The sequence below is a fragment of the Aspergillus uvarum genome (genome assembly GCF_003184745.1).
Source record: "Aspergillus uvarum CBS 121591 unplaced genomic scaffold BO82scaffold_37, whole genome shotgun sequence".
NCBI classification, from domain to species: Eukaryota; Fungi; Ascomycota; class Eurotiomycetes; order Eurotiales; family Aspergillaceae; genus Aspergillus; species Aspergillus uvarum.
In genome coordinates this window covers 265,959-284,213 of record NW_020291334.1, presented here as the reverse complement: position 1 = coordinate 284,213, position 18,255 = coordinate 265,959, and the positions used below count along the sequence as shown (strand labels likewise).

Sequence of the window (18,255 nt, the reverse complement as noted above, 5' to 3'; positions counted from 1 at the left end):
TTAGTTTTCCTTTGCTGAGTTTCCCTCGTGATATCACTCCCATGCCACCATAACCACAAATCTTGTGGTCGGGTACCCTCACATGTCCCACCAGCGAGCTAGAGAGACCTGTTGTCATGCGAAATTCTCTGTACTTATAGTCCGCAGTCATGACAAGCATGTATCTAACTTACCATATACCCCTTATCCCGTTGCAAGTAAACTCGGGTGGTCAAAATGCCATAGCCGGTAATGGATAATCCCCGTGAGGCAGTATGATGAGAATGTATTCTCGAAACTTCTAGTTGATTGATTCTTCAAGATAGAGATGGCCAAATCAGGTACCTGTACACCGATATGTGACGCCCACCTATGTATGTGGGAAGAGGAACAAACTGAACAGATGTGAAATCACTGAAGGACTGCAGAAGTTGGCGAGGTGAATAAGAAAAAATTCTAGATACCCAAACGGCGGTCTGGTAGCAAGAGTCTCCTCTCGAGTCTATCTGCTTTTGTTACATGTAGTGGTGTGGACATAGGCCTTGGGGAAATCAACAAGAAGTGGTCTTTGTCCCAACCAGGCCAAGAAAAGATCCGGTGGCAACGGAAAGGGCTGCAATGGAATGGTGGGAAACAAACACTATTTTCATTCAAGACAAAGGGGAAATTAGAAAGAGAAAGCCAATCATCGCTATGTAAAACAAAGGTCATACGTGTCTATTGTTGCTGGGATTGTTGAAGAAACTTGGGCCAGCGCTCTGCGGTGGGGACCCGAACGCGGCCGATGTTCTCGTCGAGGTCCAGGATCAACTTGAGAGCGTTCCTGGATCGGAGGTAAGGAAGCGGTGCCTTGGCAGTGGTCAGGCCGACGCCGGGTTCGACTTGTCCCGTGGGAGAGACCTCCTCGTGATCGCCGGGCATGGGAAGCAACTTCTGGAGAACCTCATATGCAGCCAATGTGAAACCAAACTGCGGGGATGAACGAAGGATACGGGCAGGGCCACCCTTGAAGAAGGCCTTGAAGCCTTCTTCCTTCCAGACGGTGGCAGCGCAATGACGGAGGCCAGTGTATCCGACTTCACCCTTGCGGGCTTCCACCTGCAAACGGGTCTTGATGACATCGCAAGGCGTAGTGAGATAAGCAGCAGGCATACCAGCAATGGCACCGGCAGTCAACAATTGCAGAACACCAAGCTTGTTGGTCTGGGACTCCCCAAAGAAGTCGGACTTGAGATGAGCGTATGTCGGGAAGTAGATTGCGGAGAAGGGAACTGCAGTGTCGAGGTCAGCATCAGCGGATTGGGAAGGAGACGGATAAGCCGAGGGCACTGCATGGGATCACTTACCATCGCGAAGCAGGCAGGCACTTGCACCCTTGTACAAACCAACCAGACCCAGGTTCTTCACGATCCAGAGGGCAGAGCGACGCGGAGCCCCCTCGACGGACTTCGCAATTTCACCCTGAACTTGAAGACGAATCTTGACAATCTCCAGGGGGTTGGTGAAAATCTAGAAAGAATCGTTTAGCCCACTGATCAATATAGCTTACTTGCTGGGAGATCCGAAACTTACAACTTGACAGGCTCCTGCGGTACCACCGGCCAGGATCTCGTGGCCGGTCCAGATCTTTCCATTCTCCTTGTTGGTGAAATGGCCACGAACAAGATCATTCACAGTTAGTTTGATGGCTTTTTCGGGAGCAACACCAATCAGTTGAGGGATGACACCAGAATACAGTCCGAGGAATCCCTCGTTCCGAATAACTTTCCTGGCACAGTCGATCGAGTTATTATACAGTCTCTCTCCCACACGGGTTGATCGCTGGTTCTGCATGCGAGTCTTCACCAAGTCAATGGGATAAACCATCAAGGCACCGAAGGCACCCGCAAGACTGCCGAGTGCGAAATGGTGCACAGACTCGAGCACGCTATGAAGGACCGACTTGGTCTTGTCAGCCACCTGATGAGCCTTGTCCGAGGCGATAGTTGCCGCCTGACCAGCAACCGCGAAGGGCATGCGCCAGGAAGCATCAATAACCTTGGCAAAGTCTTTCTGCGAAAGCCGTCCCGAAGGCGCGTCCAGTCCAGCAAAGTGGAACAAGATATCAGCTTCCATTGGAGTGAACAGAGAGAAGCGAGTGACGCGGGCAGCCTCGTTAAGAAAATCAGCGCGCGTGATCTTGCCATCCGTGCTCTTCTTGGTCGCTTCGCGGACAATGACATCAATCATGTCCATTTCGCGCATGATGTTCTGGAAAGCACGGACAGTAGCATAGGAGATCTTTGTGCCAGTCGAGATGTTGCACAAACTGGGGAGATTCTCGAGAACATAGTCGGACAGCTTGTGTTTCGACGTCTCAAGAATGATACGCTGGAAGTCCTCGGGTTCAATATAACCATCACCATCCTTGTCAAACACGTGGAAGGCCTGTCTGATGCGCTCGCCCTGCAGACCGCGAAGCATCTGAGCGAACTGGGGATACGTCATATCATGTCTGGTCTTTGTCCGCCCGGTGTACAGGGAGGCCCATTCTGAATTCCAATCGAAAGGTATGCTGTCGCTAGTCTTGTTCAGGTTGTACAATTGCTGGAAGTTTTCCCATTTCACCGAGCCAGTTCCTTCTGTGTCAAAGAGGCGGAAGGCGATTTCATACTCGGCGTCCGGTTTGCCCAGGAGGTTCTCGAAGGTAGCCCAATCGGCGAGAGTGAGCTTTCCAGTTCTCCGCCTGTCGGCAACGAGAAACAAGATCCCATAGTGTTCGCGTTTAATCTTGTGCTGTGGTTTCACGAAGAAAATCCGTCAATTAGCCACAAGTCGAATCACGGGTAGTCGTATGACACATAGAGCGACGGCTCGCAACAAACAGAATGCGCCGCGAGATTTGGTTCACTTACATAGTCCTCGTGCTTGGGAGCGATCGCGTCGATAAAGTCATCCTCCGACATGTAAAGATCTCCTGATGCCTCATCTTTGCGTGAATGGCGCAGGAAATGACTCTTGATCTGCTGCGACGGCTGAGGCTCCGAGGAGCTGCCGACCAAGGACTCCTTGACTGCGTCCTTCACGCTGGTCATTGTGAAATGCAAAAGAGACAGAAGTGAAACCAAGAACAATCGATTCAAATCCCAAAAGAGAGAATGCGCCGACTAAGACAACAAAGAAACTGAACGGCAAGAGGGTGATCAACCCAGGTGGTGGAGGGAGAAGTCGGAGGAAGAAGGGGCTGGGGATAAGAAAAGTGAGTGGAGACGGGGAGGCCAGACAAAAATAACGGGGGAGAAATGCTCCAAAGCCCAAACAGTGGTTGATCGATCAGTAAGTATGCTGAATCTGGAGTGTGAATCATAGATGTGACAGCTGGAAACTGTGGGTGGGAAGTTGGAGAAGAAGTGAGCAAAGTCTTTCTATCTAATGTCTAGTGTCTACAGTTGTTTCATTGCGTTTTTTTCCTCCTTCTCTCCTATAGTTCCTTTTTTGTTCATGCATGCTTTTATTACTGACTATCGGATAAAAGACTCTGCTGACTTTGGGTTACTCACAAATTCACAACATCTAATAACGAATCGCTCATCAGCAGTCCTCACCGCCTCTGGTTTTAACGCGTGTTATCTAGTAATTAACCGGCCCGATGAGGCTTTAACCTCCCTCTATGTCTGTTTGGGGGGTGCCATCGGAGTTGAGGCCGAGCGCGGGTCAGCTGGGCCAGGGTGGCTCGCGCAAGCACACACGCAGGCTTATCTCCGGCGGCAATTCGAGCCCCCTGTGGTCTACCAGATCTCCAAATTCTGAAATTCTACTACTCCGTACTGTACTTGTTCCATCGAGATTCTTGGTGGCTTTGTCCTCAAAGGTTCCAGTTTAAGCACAGGTCAACTGTCAAAATCTTCACGTTGCCTCCCAGCCCTGGCGAACAAAGTGACTCAAAACAATGGGCAGAGGCAACAGACCCAAGGGACCAGCCAAGCGCCCCTCACGGATTTTGCCATGGACCACCCAGTTTTCCATGGGGGGGCGTACCACACGGTAACACCGAGACATTGACTGGCCACCCGGGACTCGATGTCCATCAACCCCTGGGGCCTGGGGCCCAAACCCAACAAAGGCAACACAGCGACTTGAAGCAGAACACTTCCAACGTGGAAGATGATGCTTTATCAAGACGGAGGAGGTTGGTCATAATGCATGCGCATTCAAAAACTGCGCAGTGCGAAGAAGGAACTGGAATCCTTTCGAGAGAGAAAGCCATCGGAGTCTCTAACCACTGACTTCATTTCCCTACTATTTGCGGCACCTCGCACAGCTCGGAGTATGGATATGCGTTAAGTGTGTAGAGAATAATGGTATGAGCTTGGAGGACCACCGCCCAGTACCCGATCTCGGCGTAGGTGGCCAATGTTCGGATTCAAAATTCCAGGCGTGGATCGGCAGCCGCCGCACGGTAGGGCGATGTGTTACTATGTATGAGTGACTTAAGGTCTGGTCGACCACTTCGTACACGTACGTACTGTACTTCGGCCCTCGTAACTTGTAAGAGAATCAGAAACTCACCCACTCAGCTCTTCAACAAGGCAGTGTTTTCATTTGCCCATTTCACATGGTATTCTCGTTCGATACTGGGCACACGCACCATCGGCCCGATTGTTTTTCGAAGGACCCGCGAATGAGCAACCAGAGCCTGGAAGTGATTTGCCCACCAGAGAAGGAGGGTCCGGAGTCGGTGGAGTCAATCGCGGCGGGACGTCGGAAGCAGACGAGGGAGGGCTGTTGCAGGGCGGGTTTTTCTTACCTAAGAAATTGCATTTACCCCGTAAGTCGGTGCCAGCTGGGTAGCGGGCTCAAAGTTTGTTTCGCGATTTATTCCGGGGTTGATGCCAGAGGTCCAGCACTGAGCAGGCAGGCAATGGTCATCACTCTTCCTGGCTCCAACAAGCCTGGGTTAGCAGTAACTTCAGCTCGAACAACAATGGCCTTTAGTTCGCAGTCTGTTGGGAGTTGTCGCAGTTGCTCCGAATAGCTCGAGTCCTGAGCCAAGGAATACGGGGACACTTCTGCTCCGGAGCTAAGGCCAACTTACTCCCGATACTAAACACCTATAACTTACTTCGATTATGCAGTGATCATGGCAATTGTGCAGGGGGGGGATGGACGGAGGGTTCAATGCTTGCGGAGCAGCTCCGAGGTCAGCTCCAGCATCGCATCTATTGCTGCTGAGTTCCGACCCTAGCATTTACGCAATCCCTTGGAGTCAACTCACACCCCCATAGGCTCACTAGTGCACTGTAGCATAACTATCAATGCCGGACGGGATTCCTGCAGTGCAACCAACTTGGAGAGTACAGACACAGTACATACAAGTGCCGCGGCGGGCTACTCCTAATACTATGTAGGTAACTTAGTCTACTTTACCTACCTTAGCTAGGGGGACGGACTCCAGCTCGGGGCTCGGGGCTCGGGGCTCCGTGGCAGCTTGATTTCGTCTCGTTTTGCGTGGCATTGACTTGCCTCTTTGGGCTAAATCACGCGACATGATACTTTTTTCAACTTCTACTAGGTACTAAACCTCTCGATTCAGTCATTCTGAGGAGAACCAATACACACTGGCGGCTACTAGTACTACCTAGGGTCCTAGCAAAACGTGCTCATTTGAAACCACAAGGTCTCGTCGGAGTTTACAATCTGTACCCATGGGGAAAGGCGATGAAAATGAGCCTTAAACTGACACTGTGCTGTGTGATATCATGAGTGTCAATGTCTCAGCACGGCTCGACTTGTACAAATAAATGTCAGGGTTGCTACTAAGTGACCATACTAAGTAGTCGCGAATAACCTGTCGACGACCGTCGACGAAGCTTCAAAATCCACGTTATATCGATCGCACATGTACTACCGTACTATACACCAAAATGCACGCCTCTCGCTCGCATGCTTACTGACGCTTTGTTACTTCTTCTGATATACTCAAGACTTGGCAATGCTTAGCTGCAGACTAATAAGCTACAGTCTACCCGAGGTCTCAATTGCAGAGAGCACAGTCCAGCTTCTTAGTATACACGGTAAGGTCTGTGATTAAAAGTTCTGTTTGTGAGTGCGATACTCATACATATCGATGGCATCATCACGGAAAGACGATGTATCCCTAATAATATATAGGTCTCAAGTCCAATGGCTAACCCAACCATCCCGTCGCCCTGTATAAAATCAAGGCTTCTCTAGGCGAAGCAATCTAAACACCGCTCTCTCTATCGGCAGCAGACTCAGCATGACGCGGTTGAACCTGAAAGCGGCGAGCACCACACATGCACCAACAACAGCGTCCAAAATGAAGTGATTGGCGGTCGCAACGATCGTTAGACCCATCATCATAGGCCACAACGGCGCGATCACCCTTAGGTACCAATGGGGGCTGAATTTGAGCAGACACAGCGCAATGAACATGGAATTTCCAAAGTGAAGCGAAGGCATCGCTGCGATCGTGAGCTGAAACTTGTTCTGCGTCCAAGCCGAACCGCCCTTGTTGCTGTGCAGGACATCGACAAACCCGTACTCCTCGGGGAGGAGACGCGGGGGCATGCACCTCCACAGAGTAAGGATCGTAAATGCAATGACATTCTCAAATGCCAGCGTGCGCCGGAGCGCCTGGTACTTGTCGCGCTGGACGAAGGTATAGCAATAAACCACAAATACCACGCCGAGGACGATGTGCGAGTAGTATACACGCGCCAATAAGGGCATGAGCCACGGAATCTCGTTGAGGATGTATCTCTGAACCGTTAATTCGACGTCAAGGTGGAGGAAATGCTCTAGGTGAAGGATCGAAATAGCATGGCGCTCAGCTGTGTCGAAGATCTCCTTGTGGCCGGCAATCATTCGGGCGGAGAACGCCCGCAGCCCTTGATAGATCTTGGATGTTCAGTCAGAATTTATCCCCTACATATGTGAGTAGGCATATCATATCATACCCAGTAGGTAAGCAGCCAGTACAAGATTTCCAGCAGAAAAGGAAAATGTGCTAGAAGACGAGACTGAGGTGTCCGGCGGTTGCGGAGCGAACGTTCATCGTCTGCATTTGGCTTCACGTCCTCAAGACCATCTGCAAGCAACGGTGATTCCACGCTGGGGACTTCCGGCGACCTGACATGCTTGCGTCGGTTGATCAAAGTACCCGTGGTGAAAACCGCGACGATCGCTGTACTTGTAGGATATACATCAGTCACTATTCGGATGCTGCGGAGATCCCATGGATTGCAAGTTCAAGTATAACTTACCTCCAGGCTCCAGAAGATTTTGAAGACCGCCCATTGTGTCGAAAGACCGACAATTGCAGGCAGCGATATAGGTTGTCAAAATGGCAGGGACGCTGTGAACTGGGTTTTATTTCAACATTCGATTTGGCTCTCTGCGGGCCGGATGCCTGGGAAGTCTAGTTTAAGGAAACTGTAAAAGGAGACTGTTGACGTCACCCGATCCAGCCTTTTCCAGCCTTGTCCAGCCTTGTTTGATTCGCGATCGAGGCCTTTCGGTCAACCTCAAATCATGGATCCAGAAAGTGATGTATGTTGGGCCTCATGAGATCCGAGTCCAAAGCCCAGAAATTTGCAGAGCGGCACATTTGGTGGGGAGGTATTGAGGCTTGAAGGGGAGTTGCATCCGACTGTGGCTGCCGTTCGTTGTCATTCTGGACGCCTGACCCGTGGGCTTTGGTCTGTTTGCATGGCTGGCTGTCCGATGTCCGTACAGGTCAACAACCATGTTGCCAGTTTCCAGCAACTACATTATGCACGGTAGCTCTGATCGCCACACCCCATGATGGCTTACCGGCCTTGATTTGCTTCTTTACTGAAAGCATAAGCAAATCAGCATGGATAGCAATGCAGTACAACAGTCCGTCGACTTCAATCCCACTAAAGCAAAGATTAGAAACCCGGGCTAAGAACACGATCAAGGCCACCGGGAGTGGACCTTTCTCCATCTACACAGTAAGCTAAGCCAAGCTTAAAACACACTGGCGATCATGTCATTGTGGTCATCAAGCCATCATTTTCGCTCGGTGGAACTTGACTGGGCCAGCGTGAGCAAGCCTACTTCGAGCATGCATCCAGACCTTCTTCAAAAAGCATGAGTGTCAAACTCAACCTTTTCTGGCAGATTCTAGCGGGTGAGCCTATGCCGCGAGGCTTAAGAACTTGGCCAGACTCAAATAATTCTCTCCAAATAAGCAATCTGGAGTGAGGTTGCCTGCTTGGATGCACTGAAGCATTCAGGTTGACCATCACTGGATGCCAAGAGGACTGACCTGGGGTACGCACCATAACGAATTAACGATTTGATACCCCTGCTTGCCCGTGTTTATTTCAATCACTGTCTCCCGCTTCCTGTAACCGAAATGCTTATTTCTTCATTTCAGACGATTACTGAATGATTCGAATCCCGCGACCCACAACCCCTGTCGAAACATGTGGCGAAGAAATGGATTAGGACCTCTCAAGCCCGCTTGTCCAAGGTCTTTATCAGTTCGACCCAGTAGGATTATGACCTCAGTACCATAACGCCATATTCATATTTGTTAAGGTCAGCTCTGATGGTCTAGATAATCGCGTTCCTCCACTCAGAGGCCCTAGCCTTTTGGTCGAAATGCGCAGCCCGTCCCATCATCATCGCAGAATTTCACAGCTACGCATCACTAGCCCCAGCGGGATCCACGCAGGAGTGCACCAATGATATCCTAAAGGAGTTCACGCAGCCCACCCGCCCGTCCTGAGACTTATCTAAGGTCTCTTCGGCGCTTGGCCAGATTTCCCTGGACACAGTCCAGTTCGGCCTTATCTCGTTCCCGTCAACCTCACTTTTACATGCTGCCATGGGCCTTCTTTGATAAAGAACCTGGCTGTATCTTCTTTATAGATCGATTGCTGCATAGGGTTGTCGTGATAATTGATTGACTAGACGATTGAAATGGCTATGCCAAACTTATGCTACTAAAAATCTGATCCTGACACTCCGACGGACAGCCATGTGGATTCGGTCTTAATTTTGTACTGGCTAGCTCTTGATGCCCACCAGCACTCCGCTTATCGATACCACATTGACTCGAGGAGACTGATAAAGTTGGACGATGTCACAAACTACCGGGCATGTTCCTCAGACTCGGAATTCAGGATGGCTACCTCAGACTTTGCGTCGTCGGTACTTGTTCCCCTTGGCTGGCCTAATGGCGGCCATGGTGATGGTCACAGAAGTCCTTCGGCAGTGGGGTAACGACACAGGTGGACTTGATGTGTTCACTGACTCTGATGAGATCACCATTGCCCGGAAATTCATCTTCACCTATGTCCCGAGCATTTTGGGCATGGTTGTGGCCATTCTATGGTCTGTCGTTGAGTATGATGCTCTTCGTCTAGAGCCATACTTTCAACTTTCCAAGCCAAACGGAGTGTCGGCCGAGGTACTTTTGCTCAATTATGAGTTTGGTCATTTCACCACCGCCCCATTCTTTGCATTCAGGAATCGACACTGGATGGCAGTTTTCATCTCGATCTTGAGTGTCCTCTTGCAATTGGTGTTTCCCACACTTCAGAGCAGTCTCTTCAGAATGGATGATGCCACAGTCTACAACAGTCAACATCTCGAGATATGGCCGGAGTTGATCGATATGGAAGGGCAAGCATCCGTGTCATACAACTCAACAGTGAACTACACAGCCTCTCGGGATCACCGTTATCTGACTTACGATGAACCAGATTCGAATAAGTATGCAATGGCGCCAGTAAATATCCCCTGGGATATTCAGTATGATACGACGATGTGGGAACTCACCCAGTCTGTCTACTGGGCAGAGCTGTATTGTATTGATTTGAAAGTGGAGGATGATTTGGTCATCGATGCCTTGACGAATCAAACCAGCTCAGAGGCAGCTTCGCCATATGATCGATCGGCCGTATGGGATTTGAACGTTGCATCATCAACTTCAGAAAATTGCTCGATGCATTTGAGTGAAGCAATTTCCATACCAGCCACAAATGGTTCATTCCAGATATCGCATTGGCAGCCAGTCTTAAGTACATCAGGTCTCGATGATGCGTGCGCTGCTATTGACCTTGTGGGCGTCGTTCTTCAAGTCAGCTTGAACCAAACCAGCCAGAATGTAAGCAGCAATCGGTCGAATTCACAGGGCTCTGATTACACGCATAATGTCAGTGGCTTTGGCTGCCAGATTGTCTACCGGACCTCGGAGGCCAGCATTTCACTCCAGGCTAACGGATCGTTATCCGTCACCGCATTGCATTCAGATACTATGAGCAATGTTTCCGGGGTATCCTTGAATACGACTCATTTCAAAAACCTCATCTTGTCAGAAGTACTTGCAAACAATGGCACCTCATTTTGGAATAGGGAATTGGTCGGACTGGCTGCTTCTCAAGATACTCTAATCTCGACGCTCAACCGAGGAATCCAGAAAGCCTTTGTACCGTTGATGAACCGGATTTTCGACGTCTGCGCCCAATCTAATTATGTCCAGGCGTCTCATGTGACGCATCAAATGGCCATAATGGTTGGACCGTGGCAGTCCCTCATGTCTGAGGCGATCCTTGCGCTGAGCGTGATAGTGATCTTATACCTAGCCTACGCTTACCCACGCCGCCCAAACCTGCTTCGAGGCGATCCTGCATCTATTGCGTCGATGTGCGGCATCATGGCAGACATTATCGATATCTCGCATATCTCGCATATGAATCTCGATGAATTGTCGACAAGGCAGTTACGATCTATCCTTCAGAATTACAATTGCCGCTGGCAACAGGAGAGAGAACCTCCCTGTATCTGCATCGAGCCATCGCATGGTATGTCATGATTTCCACGTTGTCAAAAAATGGTACTGACTTCGAATAGTGCCTCGCTCCCCAGGAAGAGCTGCAAAAGCCCGCTCTGATCCACGACCTCATTTCCTCCTGATCCCGATTTTTGGACTTGAAATTTTCATCTTTGCTGCGGCAGTTGCTGGTCTTGCAACTGTGATCGCATTGTGTGTGAAAGATGGCTATGTTTTTCCGTTGACCTTCGTCAGCTCAAGCAGCATAGGGGTTCTATTTTCCCTGATTCCATCATCAATCGCGTCTATCATACGTGCGATCTGCCTCTCAATATACCGTTATCTGAGCGTTCTGGAACCATGGGCAGTCCTTCAGACGGGAGGAGCATCTGCTGCCTCATCTTTACTGCTTGAGTATGGGTCATTGAACCCATTTGCCTCACTTTTCAATTGGTTTAACTATAATCATATCCTGCTCGGGCTTGTGGGCGTGGCATGCATTGTCAACACCGGACTCAGTATTCTAGTCAACGGATTGTTCCATCATGACCTTGGCCCAACGACCGCGGATACTGAAATGAAGACCTGGTATAGCTATGAGTCATTCGCCATCAGACAACCATCATCGGTGCTTCCAGAACTCGATACTATGCGGACGAGTATCTATAGTGGCTCCTCTCTGCTACCATGGACAACTTCCAGCCACTCCTATCTTCCCGCTTGGACCGACAACTCTTCGGATTGGCTTATCGGTGGCTCTTTGCGGGGTGTGGGTGCCGACATACTCTGCCGAGGGCTATCGGTTGCGGATAACTTCACCCAAGACCCCGGCTCCAATGTTGGCCGTTGGAGGTATTCTCCATTCAACGAATCCAGTATAACATGCGAAATAAACGCAATACGGGATACAACCAACGTGGAGGATGTCAGTATGTTGGTCAATTTTTTCGCCTCAACACCTACCGAAGCAGCTGAAGGTTGCCATAAGCCAACTATATTGGTGGTGGCCCAGCCAAGCGACAGCGACCATACCCAGATAACTAGTGCCAACACGGTCGCGATGATTTGCGAATCGTTCATCGTCATGCAGAATTTTTCAGTGGCCTGGAATTCGCAAGGCTTCATACAGAACCATATACCACTTAATGACACCACCATTGCCGATGGTCCGATGGTACAGAACGGCACCTCAAATCTTAACAATTACAACCACAGACTATCTAGTCCTGTCTCCACAAACGGCTCGTCCCAGGAACAAAATGCTTCTACTCAGGTTGATTATTTCGGCAGCCTGACAGTGAGTCTTTACGAATTGATGAACTCCAATACATCAGACATTGACGTCGGTGTACTCGAAGCTGCTGCCCGCTCGGTCTACCGGTCCATGTTTGCTACCGATCTCTCCCTCAAGAGAGACGCTTATTTTCGTCACCTCAATACTCCCGCCGGCATCAAGGATGGCATCATATACCATATGTCCTGGGCGGTTTACCCATCTGTCCTGTCATTCATTTGTGTCATGCTAATAGTCGTATTTGACGCGTGTATTGTGGCATCAGTCTTCATTACTAGACGGTATCGATTCCGATTCCCACGGATCCCACGATCTATCGGCTCCATCATGCCTTGGATAACTCAGAGCGGGATCTTGGATGATTTCAAGGGCACATATGCATGGAGCGACGATGAACGACGAAAGCACTTTGCAGATCTCGACAAGAGGTATAAGCTTGATAGACTGGAGACGCCGGATGGAAAGTGGAAATACATCTTGGACGAAGACAGAACGGTGGGCCGCGACAATGATTCCGTCATAGACGAGGAGCCAAGACAGAAAAGTACATCGAGAATCCAGCTTCGGGTGTTATTCAGGCGGACAACTTCCGAATCCTCCGGTGAAGATCAGCATGGCTAATGGAGTCGGTTGATCGCCATGAGTGTGCGTCTACATGGGCTTTCGACCCAATACATGCCATCTGAGCAGGCTTACTTCACCTCTACGAGTAACTAACCTGTTAGTGGATGAACGTGACTCTTGGATGAGATACCGACCTCCCATTCTAGGATCAGCAACCATCACTCGCTTCGGCGAGTGGAAAAATTGCCCGAGTACACAACAGGATAGTGAAAAGGGAAGCAGGGATCCTTTATACAGCAATGGATATGCATGATGCCGCCCTCCCATACCACAGTGCATGGGATTGTCCGTTTGATGCAAAAACACAGACCCGATAAAGCTCCCTTGGAATGAAATAGAGATTCATAAGGCCCCAGGATATCTGTGGCTCAGCAAGACGAGCTAATTCTGTGCGTTGTGCGGGATAGTGGCAACAATCATGCCGGCATGCTAAAGTTTGATTATGCGTGGGATTCCTATGGGAAGGACGAGTGATGGTTCATGGAAGCCAACCATCACATGGAAAGGTGTGATATCGATGTACCCGTTATGCAGGTGTAACAGCACTGAGCAACACCCCCAAAGTTTATGAGACAGAAGCCAATCCTATTCGTTGTTTCTGCTTCTGCAGAGTTGACTTCCATCCCATGTCCCGTATGATTATCGGGAATTCGACTAGTTGATCTGGGGACTTCGCAGAGTCGATTCCCGAATAGGAACCTTGCACAGACCGTCATCGGCGGTCACACCGTTAGTTGCTTTGGTGGCAAGGATTTATCTTTTCATAGCCTGCATTTTCTGGCTAGTGCGTGATGGAGGAGTGGTTGTGTGCTTGGTGGTGCAGTTGCTGGGCGCTTAGAGTGTGATGAGCGGCAGCGATTGGCCCCGCCTCCACCTTGCCTCCCCCTCACGCCTGAAGCCTCTTTCTCTCTATCTCTACCCTCCCCTGGTTGATGGTTGACTGAAGGCCATCGACAGCTATATAGCCGCTCAGCAGTCGCCTGCATTCGAACCCTTTCTCTTTCCTGACACGCCGTCTGTTTGAGGTTGTGCAGTTCTTCTTCCTGTTCTATTTTTGTCTTTGTCTAGTTCGTTTGGCTGGCCCAAGCAAGCTATTTGTTTTCTTCGTTTCTTCTCCATTGACGTCAATAAAAAATAATAGTATCATTCACACGCCTGCTTTAGTGGACACTTTGTTGATCAAAGTTCTGCTGCCAATCGGTTCACTGCACTTATCGTATTGAATTTTCAGGGCGTCCTTTACATCTATCGCACGAACGTCACCACCTTCTATCCCTCTGTCAACTGTTATTCAAGATGTACGCCCGGCCTAAGCTTTCGTTGAGCATCTCTGCGGCGCAAAATGCCTCTCGTTCGTCGTTTCCCCTCAAGTCGCCTGGTGCTGTTCCCCGAACGCCAATCTCCCCGGCGAGTCCCAGTGCAAAGCGATTCTCGACCTTACAGGTGCCGTCCTTCGGCTACAACAACTCCTGCACCTCCAAAAGCATTCTCAAAAAACACTCCGCGCCAGGTGCCCCAAGTGCTTCAGACAAACGGATTCAGTTCAAGGGCACTCCGACTGTTCATTGTGTGACACCCATTGAGAATCCAGAGGAGTATTATGGCACCTACACCAAATTGTCCAGGGAGGAACGACGCTGGGTCGTACGGGATTGAACTGGACACGATTCAAACTGGGCTTCCCGAGCTTCTAGACGAATGGTACAGTGGTGAGCACCCCGACAAGAAATGCTCACCAAGAAGGGTCAGGGCAAGATCAAAGCTTTAACTTCGACCTTGCGCACAACTTGCCCATACCCAACCCCGACACCGCCTTGACATGCCGATTTTGTATATCAAGGACGAGGGTGGGTCTTGGTATTGATCTGAGGTCATCTTGTGGGCGTCAGATCTCAGGGCCGGTAGGGTATATGAGTTTGATGCTTCCTGAAAGAGAGAGTTGAAGTGCAGTCTCTCGGCGTGTATATGACTTCTGTTATGATTATGACGTGATGATATGATTTGGCGTCCAATTACTTAGCATACGGGCATATCCTGGAGTATTCCAATGACATTCGTTTAAGCTCACTACCATCCTTGCCTATCAAATATGAACTTAGATTTGTTTTGACCACAATTAGTAGAATGGTTCCTATTGCTACTGACCGCCAGACATATTTCCTCTTCGGTCCCGTTAGGGCAGCATTTCAGGGCTCATGTGGCCCGTGCGAGGAAACCTCCGGGCCGCTTCTTTCGCCGCTGACGGGCGATAGAATCTTGTCTTGTCCTATGCGCTGCCCACAGCTTACCCCATGTCAATACTTTCCAGAATATCTCCTTTCGCGTTACGGCGAAGCGTAGGAGCCGCTGCGAGGAGCTGTCCTCTGCCCCGTGCTCGTGGGTTGCTCACTCTCGCCATCGAGACGTCCTGGTTCGTTCAAGGTCCCTTGTATACTGCATTGCATGAAGTACAGTAATCTGACAAAAGCTCTTTATGCAGCGATGACACCTCGGTTGCAATCGTCGAAAAGAAGGAAGGCTATGCGAAGATCCACTTCCATGAGAAAGTAACATGCGACTCCACGGCGTACAAGGGCATTCATCCCGTTGTCGCGCTCGAGTCCCATCAAGAAAACCTCGCGAAGCTCGTCAACAAGGCGCTCACCAGTTTACCACCTGCCCCCTCCTCCGATACCCCCCTTCACAAGCTCGTTACACTGTCAAATGGCAACGAACCGCGACGCAAACCGGACATCGTGTGCGCCACGCGGGGCCCAGGCATGAGGACCAATGTCTTGGTTGGGTTGGATACGGGGAAGGCACTTTCCGTGGCATGGCAGGTTCCCTTCATCGGTGTGCATCACATGCAGGCTCATCTGGTGACACCGCACCTTCAACACTTCCTGAATCAAACCCCGGAAAACGGCCCAGAGCGCGCCAGCTCTCATCATGACGGTGGAGTTCCTGAACAGGCCAAGCCTGCGTTCCCGTTCATCTCCATCCTCGCCTCGGGAGGCCACACGATGCTGGTGAAATCCACCTCGCTCACGAATCACGAGATCCTGGCCTCGACGCTGGACATCGCGGTCGGGTCCGCGCTCGACAAAGCTGCGCGGCTGATCCTGCCCGACTCGGTCATCGAGACGTCCAAGCACTCCGTGTACGCCAAAGCGCTGGAGCAATATGCGTTCCCCAACGGCCGCGCCGACCACGCCGACTACCGCGCGCCGGCGACCCGGCGCGACGAGGTCCGGGCCCCCGAACCGAACGAGTGGGGCTGGTCCTTCACGACGCCCTTCGCCAACACCCGTGATCTGGCGTTCAGCTTCACCTCCATCGAACCGACCGTCGAGCGACTGATCAGGCGGAAGGAGGAGGCCGGCGAGGGGTGGGCGGACGGCGAGCGGGAGGCCCTGGCCCGCGCGGCCATGCGCACCAGCTTCGAGCACATCGCCTCTCGCCTGATCATCGCGCTCGAAGACAAGCCCCACGAGACGCCCATCCAGTCGCTGGTCATCAGCGGCGGCGTGGCGGCGAACCAGTTCCTGAAGACCGTGCTCCGGGCGTTCCTGGACGTGCGCGGGTTCGAAAACATCGAGCTCTACGCCCCGCCGCCGTATCTGTGCACGGACAATGCGGCGATGATCGCGTGGGCGGGTATGGAGATGTACGAGGCCGGATGGCGCACGGATCTTTCGGTTCATGCGCTCAGAAAGTGGTCTCTTGCTGACGATTCTAATGCGCAGGATGGAGGTTTCTGGGGACCCGGCGGTTGGATCAAGGAGGAATTGAAGGAGTAAAATAATAGGGGTGTATTCGTGAGTATCGCGCTTGCACTATTGTACACTAGTCATAGCCATTGTATATTACAAGTCTTTCAGCTCCCTGCTCGGAGCTTATGTAGGTATATTGAAAACTAGGGTTTTCCGTCACTACGGCTGATCATGTATCATAACGGTTCCAGAGCGTTGATAACGACCATGGAAATAGAGGACATTGCATCACAATCTGGATAAATAGGGTTGAGAGTGATTCAGCTGAATGCATTGCCTGGTTTCATAACAGAACTAATGCTTTTCCCCGCTTCCTACAGGCCTTGCATGCGGCATCATCGAAATGATCGTTTGCCAGGCCGCTGTTCAATCCCGGCTTGCAAGCCTTCTTTTTTTTCCAACCGGTAGAGTCTCAACGACGCGCCAAGTCATCTCGCGCAGTGACCAGAGAGGAGTGAGGCGCTTCTCCTCACATATAGACATGAAGAGCAGGATTCGAGTTTCTTCTCCCAGCTTATAATGTGAAACCACCGTCCCCTGGTGTAATCTAAGCATTCAGTAGCTTTTTTACAGCGGGCATACCCTGTGGCCTGCCCGGTGAGTAACAGGATTTCTCCTAGGTGAAGCGAATTGAGAGAATAAAGAATCATCCACCTGCAACAGGATTGCCCTGTCGGAGAGCCGTCACTTGTTTCCGAAGCTCGAGGAAGAAATCCTTGCCGTTGGCCATTTGATTCGCTGTTGGTTTGGGTTCATGTATTAGACAGATTCTTCAGAAATATTTTGGGGAAAGTGTGTAGTAGTATTCTGCGCGGGTGAGAGTGGTAGGGATAACGTACGTTTAGCACCCCAGGGTCCGCTAGCCCGGTTGTTCGTGTCCTTGCCTTGCGGTTTATAGAAGAAGGGTCTCGGTTCTGGGACGATGTGCACGGGTTAGTTTCTCGTTTTGTTCAACTCCGGACATGGGTTCCGTGTGCATTGTTTCTAGTGACGGGGTTCGTACCTCCGGGTCCTGCGGAGTCAAGAAAACAAAAAAGAGTAGGTTGTCAGCTGGAGCACTTTCGACGAGCTACTGTACGTGGGAGAACATCCGAGTACGATCCGGCATACCTCTTCTGAGAGCCGCCTTCGACTCTGTAGCATTGAAGTTGCGCACGGGGACGTGCTGTTCCTGCCGAGGTCCCGAGGAAGGAGGAGGAGGCTGTTCGCGCGAGGAATCGTTCCATGTGTTCGGCCCTCCTCGAGAGCTGCCATGGGCGCTCATTGTTCGGGAGGAGGAATGTCTCTGCGCGGCGTGGCGGTTCTGCTCGTACGGGCGGCCTCCGCGCCAGGTACTGCTACAATGAGCCGGATGGGTCAGCCACCAAGAATGCTGCTGGCACGAGAGGGAAGGAGAATGGCTATTGGGGAAGCTGCTTTTGGGGGGACGGGGAAATTGGGACATGCATGGAGAGAATAGAACGTACCCCCGCTCTTCGCCGGGTCCACTCATTCTTGTGTCCAATCGATCACCGATCACGATCCGTGAGGAGTTTTTTGTCTTCCAGCACGGGGTAAACCGTGTAGAATTGTGGTGGTTTAGTAGAGAGGAAGATGGAAGGACGGACGGGGAGCTGGAAGGGGACCGTGGACGGGCGGCGGAGATTCCCCTGCGCGGGAAAGGGAGGCGGGTCTGTCTCTCTCCGCCTTTGGCTTGATAAGCCCGGAGTGAGTGACATTCATTCACTCTCCAGCCCGTCCGTTGCTGTTCGCCGGCTTGTCTCTTTCGCGGTCTTCGTCGTCGCGCGTCTTCCACTCGC

General features: G+C 51.1%; 6 protein-coding genes across 6 annotated transcripts; 3 read left to right on the top strand and 3 right to left on the bottom strand.

Moving 5' to 3' along the window:
• Nucleotides 1-243: 243 nt before the first annotated feature.
• Nucleotides 244-3,414, bottom strand: BO82DRAFT_355592 (citrin). Its single transcript, XM_025635487.1, has 4 exons — nt 2,874-3,414; nt 1,552-2,754; nt 1,326-1,488; nt 244-1,250 (listed from the first exon to the last, which is right to left on the bottom strand). Exons 1-4 carry the CDS (start codon nt 3,051-3,053, stop codon nt 697-699), a joined length of 2,100 nt encoding a protein of 699 aa, XP_025490626.1. The 5' UTR covers nt 3,054-3,414; the 3' UTR covers nt 244-696.
• A 2,366-nt stretch (nt 3,415-5,780) lies between these two features.
• Nucleotides 5,781-7,585, bottom strand: BO82DRAFT_433409 (phosphatase PAP2 family protein). Its single transcript, XM_025640871.1, has 3 exons — nt 7,245-7,585; nt 6,939-7,165; nt 5,781-6,879 (listed from the first exon to the last, which is right to left on the bottom strand). The coding sequence occupies exons 1-3, from the start codon at nt 7,276-7,278 to the stop codon at nt 6,178-6,180; spliced, it is 963 nt and encodes a 320-aa protein (XP_025490625.1). The 5' UTR covers nt 7,279-7,585; the 3' UTR covers nt 5,781-6,177.
• Nucleotides 7,586-8,914: 1,329 nt separating this feature from the next.
• On the top strand, nt 8,915-12,716 carry BO82DRAFT_110677 (DUF3433 domain-containing protein). Its single transcript, XM_025629810.1, has 2 exons — nt 8,915-10,817; nt 10,867-12,716. The coding sequence occupies exons 1-2, from the start codon at nt 9,092-9,094 to the stop codon at nt 12,699-12,701; spliced, it is 3,561 nt and encodes a 1,186-aa protein (XP_025490624.1). The 5' UTR covers nt 8,915-9,091; the 3' UTR covers nt 12,702-12,716.
• Nucleotides 12,717-13,845: 1,129 nt separating this feature from the next.
• Nucleotides 13,846-14,538, top strand: BO82DRAFT_110673 (uncharacterized protein). Its single transcript, XM_025629809.1, has one exon. It carries the CDS (start codon nt 14,001-14,003, stop codon nt 14,358-14,360), a length of 360 nt encoding a protein of 119 aa, XP_025490623.1. The 5' UTR covers nt 13,846-14,000; the 3' UTR covers nt 14,361-14,538.
• Nucleotides 14,539-14,984: 446 nt separating this feature from the next.
• BO82DRAFT_338350 (N(6)-L-threonylcarbamoyladenine synthase family protein) lies at nt 14,985-16,595 on the top strand. Its single transcript, XM_025633431.1, has 2 exons — nt 14,985-15,114; nt 15,184-16,595. The coding sequence occupies exons 1-2, from the start codon at nt 14,996-14,998 to the stop codon at nt 16,481-16,483; spliced, it is 1,419 nt and encodes a 472-aa protein (XP_025490622.1). The 5' UTR covers nt 14,985-14,995; the 3' UTR covers nt 16,484-16,595.
• Nucleotides 16,596-17,102: 507 nt separating this feature from the next.
• On the bottom strand, nt 17,103-17,948 carry BO82DRAFT_286519 (uncharacterized protein; the record flags this gene model as incomplete). Its single annotated transcript, XM_025631550.1, has 4 exons — nt 17,103-17,194; nt 17,296-17,370; nt 17,555-17,790; nt 17,923-17,948. 4 exons carry the CDS (start codon nt 17,946-17,948, stop codon nt 17,103-17,105), a joined length of 429 nt encoding a protein of 142 aa, XP_025490621.1.
• Between the last annotated feature and the right edge of the window lie 307 nt (nt 17,949-18,255).

Excerpts from the sequence above, each read along its gene's own strand:
- BO82DRAFT_355592 (XM_025635487.1), bottom strand. The coding sequence starts at position 3,053 with ATGACCAGCGTGAAGGACGCAGTCAAGGAGTCCTTGGTCGGCAGCTCC. Across the intron at positions 2,755-2,873 it reads CTCCCAAGCACGAGGACTAT|CACAAGATTAAACGCGAACA; the intron begins GTAAGTGAACCA and ends GTGAAACCACAG. Across the intron at positions 1,251-1,325 it reads TGCCTGCCTGCTTCGCGATG|TTCCCTTCTCCGCAATCTAC; the intron begins GTAAGTGATCCC and ends TCGACACTGCAG.
- BO82DRAFT_433409 (XM_025640871.1), bottom strand. The coding sequence starts at position 7,278 with ATGGGCGGTCTTCAAAATCTTCTGGAGCCTGGAG. Across the intron at positions 7,166-7,244 it reads AAATCTTCTGGAGCCTGGAG|CGATCGTCGCGGTTTTCACC; the intron begins GTAAGTTATACT and ends CTACAAGTACAG. Across the intron at positions 6,880-6,938 it reads ACTGGCTGCTTACCTACTGG|ATCTATCAAGGGCTGCGGGC; the intron begins GTATGATATGAT and ends TGAACATCCAAG.
- BO82DRAFT_110677 (XM_025629810.1), top strand. The coding sequence starts at position 9,092 with ATGTCACAAACTACCGGGCATGTTCCTCAGACTCGGAATTCAGGATGG. Across the intron at positions 10,818-10,866 it reads CTGCATCGAGCCATCGCATG|TGCCTCGCTCCCCAGGAAGA; the intron begins GTATGTCATGAT and ends GACTTCGAATAG.
- BO82DRAFT_110673 (XM_025629809.1), top strand. The coding sequence starts at position 14,001 with ATGTACGCCCGGCCTAAGCTTTCGTTGAGCATCTCTGCGGCGCAAAAT.
- BO82DRAFT_338350 (XM_025633431.1), top strand. The coding sequence starts at position 14,996 with ATGTCAATACTTTCCAGAATATCTCCTTTCGCGTTACGGCGAAGCGTA. Across the intron at positions 15,115-15,183 it reads CTCGCCATCGAGACGTCCTG|CGATGACACCTCGGTTGCAA; the intron begins GTTCGTTCAAGG and ends CTCTTTATGCAG.